At 41.4% G+C, this 7,093-nt stretch overlaps 2 protein-coding genes across 3 annotated transcripts in view; both read left to right on the top strand.

The window, feature by feature from the left end:
* Positions 1–4,648, top strand: part of slc17a5 (solute carrier family 17 member 5) — an 11,463-nt gene extending 6,815 nt beyond the window's left edge. Inside the window, exons 8-12 of one of the 2 annotated variants that reach the window (XM_031879230.1) lie at positions 91–252; positions 410–542; positions 921–1,068; positions 1,374–1,464; positions 2,510–4,648. In XM_031879230.1, coding sequence (XP_031735090.1) covers positions 91–252; positions 410–542; positions 921–1,068; positions 1,374–1,464; positions 2,510–2,647 — 672 coding nt within the window. In that variant the 3' untranslated portion in view covers positions 2,648–4,648. The remainder of the gene's footprint in view (positions 1–90; positions 253–409; positions 543–920; positions 1,069–1,373; positions 1,465–2,509) is intronic. The other variant, XM_031879231.1, reaches the window with a different exon arrangement.
* Positions 4,649–5,734: 1,086 nt separating this feature from the next.
* Positions 5,735–7,093, top strand: part of eef1a1a (eukaryotic translation elongation factor 1 alpha 1a) — a 5,108-nt gene continuing 3,749 nt past the window's right edge. The window contains exons 1-2 of the mRNA XM_031879211.1: positions 5,735–5,820; positions 6,878–7,046. Coding sequence (XP_031735071.1) covers positions 6,903–7,046 — 144 coding nt within the window. The 5' untranslated portion in view covers positions 5,735–5,820; positions 6,878–6,902. The remainder of the gene's footprint in view (positions 5,821–6,877; positions 7,047–7,093) is intronic.

Raw genomic sequence — 7,093 nt, 5'->3', positions numbered from 1 at the left:
GAAGTAGAGTCATTTTCTCATAGACTTCTATACAACCAGAGGAGTTAACCCTCAGTCGAGTCTGTTTCTTTTCTACCTCCTGTTTCCCAGCTCTCCACCTCAGCGGGTCACATCCCCTGGAGAGCCATCGTGTCCTCCAGACCGCTGTGGGCCATCGTGGTGGCTCACTTCTCCTACAACTGGACCTTCTACACCCTCCTCACCCTGCTGCCCACTTACATGAACGACGTGCTGGGATTCAGCATCCAGCAGGTGAGCTCAACATCTCGTACAGCCGTTGGTTCATCAGAGGAGCTGAGGAACACTGATGGGTAAAAATGTAATCAAGTATGTACAGTAGAGTAAAACATGTTTGTTATGTATTCATTAAAGTATTCCTGTGCTATTGTCCCCCCCCCGTCCACCACAGAATGGTTTGCTCTCCGCTCTTCCTTACGTTGGCTGCGCCGTGTTTGCTGTTGTGAGCGGTCAGCTCGCCGATTACCTGAGAGAAACCTGCCTCTACCGCACCGTCACCGTCAGGAAGTGCTTCTCCGTCGTCGGTACGGATTCATCTGTCCTCTTATTTTAGTTTAGTTCATTTAGTTTTGTTTTATTTTTATTTTTTTAAATTTAATTATTTTCTTGTATTTATTTAAATTATTATTTTCTTGTATTTATTTAAATTATTATTTATAATTTATTATTTATTCTTATTGTTTCATTTATTTTTAATAAATATCGTATCGATTGGTTTTATTGTCTCATCTATTATACTGTTTTACCAGAATTAAAATTTTATTGTAAGCTCTGTTTTTAAAGATGCTCTATAAATAAAGTTGTTGTTGTTGTTGTTGTCATCATCATCATCATCATCATCGTGATGTATGAAACTGACTCCAGACACGACGTGTCGACTACTCCCTGCGTGTTGTCTGCAGGTATGCTCGGCCCGGCGGTGTTCCTGGTGGCGGTGGGTTATACCGGCTGTAACTACACGCTGGCCGTGACCTTCCTCACCATCTCCTCGGCTCTGGGCGGAGTGTCGGCCTCCGGCTTCAACATCAACCACCTGGACATCGCTCCTTCGTAAGTTCCATCACCAGAACATCCTCCGACTGTAAACGTAGTGATGTAGAGACGCGGCCTGCGTCCCGAGATCACAATTCTAGCTTCCAAATGTAAGAGTATTTATCAATAATGAAATGAGTAATCTTCCTGATGATTTCTATCCATAACTATACATCCTGAGAGAGTACATCTTCAGTGTGGCAGCAAACATCAGAACTCTGATACTCGGTGACGATACAGATGTTCAGATTCTCCTCCAGGTGTCAGCAGGTGAGTCATTACTCCGGACTTGTAACGTTAAATGTCCTTTAATACGTTTGCAGGTATGCTGGTATCCTGCTGGGAATCACCAACACCTTTGCCACCATTCCCGGCATGGTGGGACCGGTCATAGCCACAGCGCTCACCAAACAAGTAAGACGCTAACGCACAGTCTCACTTTATCATCACATCTGTACGGTGGGCCTCATTCCTTCACCCTTATGAGTCACTGGGGACATTTCTGGCTTTTTAAGTTTGGGAAGTTAAAAGTCAGCTCCTATAATAAGTCTGTAATAAACACTCGGACCCTTAAACCCATTAAAACCACAGTTTCTGATCCAATTATAATATTTAATCCAACAATCTATTATATCAGACCTTCAATCTAGAGAAGCGGCTTCAATTTACAGTTTTTACTATTTTCCCTCAGATTTGTCGTTTTAAGAAGCTTCTTTTAAATCTGACACAAAAAATAGAAATGCTTAAAAATCAATGTTGCTGTTAATCATTGGCATAATTCAGACTGAAAAATATATATTCATTTCATAATAACAGACTTCTATTATGTAAACAAACTGTTATTTAAAGGGTTATTTAAAGGGTTAAAATGTATGAATATTTGGCAGTTATAACTCAGTGAAGGTGTAAAATAATATGAATAAACGCATGAACAGCACACACACTGTGATCATGTTTCTAGTATCTTTATACTAACAGAGGTCCCTCCAGTGGTCCTCATTCAACAGATAATCTCTTATTTTGAAGATCCGTTTCCTGTTTTAACTGGTTTAACAGAACAGGATTAGTGTCGTTAGCCTTTGGCCACCAGGGGGCGTCTGTGCTCCTTTATCAACAGTTTGATGGAAGCCGATAAACTGACCTTGTTACCCGTTTCTGTGTAACTTTCATCAACAATGGCAACAAAGTTAAGATTTAACAAGCCAATCAACCAACGACATTATCTTTAAATGATTGAAACGTCAAACAAACAGAAATCATCATTATATTCAGATCTCTGGGACGCGATGGTGAGAACTGTCTGAGTGTAATTTGGCACAAAGACAAGTTATTTCCTCTTTTAAAAATCGTTTCACTGGAAAAGACGTTTAGAGGAACAAATTGTTAAATGTTGACCGTACAGATGTGTTCCTACCTTTAACCGATCCAACGCTCCTGAACTGATCCGATTGTTCCTCAGAACACCATCGACGAGTGGCAGAGCGTGTTCTACATCGCCGCCGCCATCAACGTGTTCGGAGCGGCGTTCTACACTCTGTTCGGACGAGGAACCGTGCAGCCGTGGGCCGTCCACGCCTCCTACTCCCACGGAGACTGAGGACGAGGACGGGACGAGGTCTCACTGTTATTATTACTATTCAACAGGTAATCGGAGAGATGTGGCTCCAGCTGTGCTGTTGATGCTCACAGTGAGTAACGGCCATTAGAACCCTCGAGGACGTTCCTCTTACTGCGACTGAGGAACCTGCAATCGCAGTAAAAGACAAAGCTTCGTTTTATTTTTAAGCAATATTTCTTTGAGGCAAAAATAATAATTGAACAGAGCAAACAATCACAGAGGAAGTTTATTACTCTGCTGGAAATAAAGGGAATATAAGCTGCAGGTTATTTAAACCTTTTAGATTTAACTCCATGTTGAGTGAGCTGTGAAACACGAATGTAAAAAACAACGTAGCTCCTTAGTGGTGTTCAGAGACGACTGATGAAGCTTCTTTCTCTCTGTTTACGATCTTCAGAAGTCTTCATTCAGTTTGATCGTTTTAAATAACTGAGAAACATGTCCGACTGTCGGACACGTGCTGCAGTAAAATGAGAGCTTTTCTAAACGGACAATTCAAGTTCTTTGTTGTAACTTTAATGAAAATCATCCTCAAATGAAATGTCACATAAATATGAATCATGAAGTGAAAACGTTGAGCCCACCGTGACTTAAACCAAACCAATCAGCTTCATTAATCTCTGGTAATATTTAATATGAAGGCTTTTTGGTGAAATCTCTAATTCATTATTTTACTGGAACATATTCCACAATACATCTACATTCAATGCAACACTTTCAAAAGTATTACAGATTTAATATTGTTATAGTTTTCACACCAAACGCTCGTCGACTGGTTCACTACAGCTGTATGACCCCAAAATAAACTCATTTTATTGCGATTTAATTGCAATAAACTGATAAAAAAGATGCTGAAATAACGACATAATGATGCAGATTTTAAAAAGTCTGACTTCATGTTTTGTTCGTTCTCTTCACAAGACGACAAACAACGTTTAAAACTTGTTTTCTGGATCCATCGGTGCTATGCTACGCTAACAATGTAGCAGCTCCATTAAGACTCAAATAACGTCATGTCGGCGTAAATACAACAACAGAGTTCTTGTTTATAGCGCAGACAGTCTGTGGTTCACACACACAGTTACTCGCTGAGCTCAACTGTTATTTCTGCCTCCAGAGAACGTCTGCTTCTAAAACATCTGCATTCACCTCAGAACTCTTTGAGTTCTCGCCAAAGTAAAAGTCTATAAACTCTTTCACTCCTGTAAAGTTTGGGATGAGTTTAGTCTTTTAAAGATGATGTAACGTCCTCCCAAACCCGGCGCTCACATTTGATGACATCGCTCTTGAAGAGGACGGAACGCACAAACCCGTTTGGGGTGAAATGCCTTAAAGTGAATCCTCTTTACAATCATTGTTCAGCTCTTTGTTTCTTTGTGTTTACTTCTCATGTGGTGCCGTATTGGTGGGATTTTATGTGCACAATAAGTATGTCTTAGGTTTGTCTAGCAGGCTTCTCTTTCAGTTCATGTTCATGTTCAAACGTTTCTTGTTGTTATTGTGCAACACTAAGAAGAAGCGCTGGTTCCTGGTGGACTCGCAGGATTTAAACGTTCTCAGGTATCTTCTCTTTGTTTACCTTTTTAATTTGAAGATGATTTCAAACAGCACAATTCTCCAAAAACTCAAAATACGTCATTCTTTGTTTTTATTAATGTGATCAGATGTGTTTTTTCTCCATAAAGTCTGTACACATGTATATAATACTGTATGTACCTTTATACTTCATGACTACAGAAGGGAAACATTTAGTATATGTAATCATCATCATCATCATCATCTGGATTTAAGAAGCTCCGCCTTATACTTAATACTTATGAGCTCAAACAGGGTCAGTTCATCTAGTTACTGCTGTTTATTTCATTTGAACATTATATACAGAAACAAAAGGGACTTTTTATGATTCTTGTAAACTTCAGAAAAATGTCTTAAATCATTTACTGTAAATACTTCATCATATACAACAATGCTCAAATCTCATATTGTGTTGTGTTGTTATTTCATTCTACGTCTCACCTAACTAACTAACTAACGGGACGTTAATCTAATGATGAGATCTAATTAACCAGCATGTTGATAAACTCTTTAATATGAATTACCTCAAATATACTAAACCACACGCACTATTAGCTCCTCATTTATGAAGTGATGATGGGAAAATAAATAATGTTCTGTGTAATGACCGGCCCTAGTGCACGTTATATTTACTACACACACACTCGCTCGCTCACTAGTCACATGACCATTACCCATCATTGCAGATCTGTATATGACGAAAATAAATGCCACAACAAATAAGTTAGTCCTTTTAATTGAATGGCTTTTTCCAAAGATTATGTAGAATAGAAGTACATTTTGTTATAAAATCGCCTCACAGTGATCACATTAATATGACTTCTCCGATGAATTACAATGTCCAGGTTCATCATGTGATGCCATGAACCCCCCCCCCCTCTCTCGCCTCCTCAGTCAAAATGCAGCATATAGCTTCTAACGTATGGAAACAAATATAATATCCCTGCGTCTCGTGATGATTGGGCAGACAGACGGGTCATTTTAATCCGACTACGGAGCGTCTGGTAAAGGTGAGCGCTGCACCTGCTGCGCGTGACGCTCGCTGCTCGCTCCACGTGTCCACCTGGTTTAAAAGAAGCGTCTCTGAACACAACCGGAACGGAAACTTACAGTACAAACACTAGCGCATATATATATTATATTTTATTTATAAATTATATTATAGAAAAGTATCCGAGAGGATTGGTATATATATATATATATATATATATATATATATATATAACTAATGTCAATAGAACAACAAAGCACTGATCTTAAGTTATGTGTCGAGTCTTTGTTTATGTTGTCAAAAACAGCCTTTAGTCAAAAAGTGTCACAAATGAATTAAACATAAATAAATTATAAATGTGTCACATCTACGATCTGTCATGTCGGTTCTCTTTAGTTCATCCTCGTGTCCCGTGATAAACCCGTTTCCCGGTAACTTCTCCCGGTCCCTCGTTGGGATGCTGTGAGCTACATCGGCACAATTACGCAATACCCCCCCCCCCCCGTCCTGTGCGCTATAACCGGATCAGCGTCTCTCCTCAGCGGCTCCGGTCCTGAACCCGAACTGACACCGGCCTCGTCCTCAGGTACGAGACATTATGCATTGAGGAGGGGGGGGGGGATACGGGTTACGCATTTTGTATCAGGAAAACAAAATGCGTGTTTTGTGCAGCGGCTGTTTTTTGGGATTGTTGTTGTGATGCACGCGGCTGCCACTTAATACGCATCCAGACCGATGAGAACATGGCGGAGGAGCGCTGACGTGTTCTGCTGAACCCTAACACCCGCTTCATTCATCGCACTACCTGATGATGATGATTTAGTTTGTTTTAACGTGTTCTCTCTTTTTATTTGCACATGTAAAGCGCACTGCGGCAGCTCTCCGGTGACGTTACACGTGAAGGAAGAGTTAAAATGCGCGCGTGCAAATGTTATCCGAGTTCACCTGGACAGGTCTGACGGAGATCATGTCCCAGCGGGATTCAAATCTACCTGTGCAGCTCAGATCACACAAATCCTCTTATTTAGAAGAGCACTTTGGTGTTGCATTCAAAGATGTCACCATAACACTCCTGCAGAGTTAACCACAGTCTGTTTACTTTCCTCTGCGTGTGCGTGTGCGCGTGCAGTGTCTGAGAAATGGCTGCTGCACCGTCGGTGGATGGGGACCTGACAAAATGGTGGATTGTGGCTTGAAGAAGTGAGGCTGTAGTGAAGTCCTGAAAAAGAAGGACGGTGCTGCCAAACATTAGAGGCTTGTTATTGTTGTGATGATGAGGAGGGGGAGGGGGAGGAGGCTGGATATTGGATGATGGATGATGGATGTAGAGCGGGGGGAGGGTTTTGGTGACTTGGCTCACTTCAGCTCCATTGATGCTTTAGTGTTGTGACACTCTGTTTAAGAAGAGTGAACAGACATCACTTTCAGCTGCTTAAAGGTCTGGTGAACTCATGAAAACAGACTCCTCTCTTCTGCTGCAGTCTTCAGCTCTACTCGTGTGTTGCATTTGCTCAGTGTTAAATTACAGAACACTAGTAACAGGCTGTCATAACCCTACCCTCCCACGATAACTCATGCTTAAAGCTTAAAGGGGGTGTGTGTGTGTCCGCTGTACTAACTTTGTAACTTAACACCGGTTGAAGCTTGACAGACCGGCTCCGGTTCACCATGGGGAAGGAGAAACTCCACATCAACATCGTGGTGATCGGCCACGTCGACTCCGGCAAGTCCACCACCACGGGACACCTCATCTACAAGTGTGGAGGCATCGACAAGAGGACCATCGAGAAGTTTGAGAAAGAAGCTGCCGAGGTGTGTGTGTGTGTGTGTGTGTGTGTGTGTGTGTGTGTGTGTGTGTG

Source organism: Anarrhichthys ocellatus, unplaced genomic scaffold (assembly GCF_004355925.1).
Source record: "Anarrhichthys ocellatus isolate YVR2014 unplaced genomic scaffold, GSC_Weel_1.0 scaffold236, whole genome shotgun sequence".
Classification (NCBI taxonomy): Eukaryota; Metazoa; Chordata; class Actinopteri; order Perciformes; family Anarhichadidae; genus Anarrhichthys; species Anarrhichthys ocellatus.
This window is presented reverse-complemented; position numbering and strand designations above follow the sequence as displayed.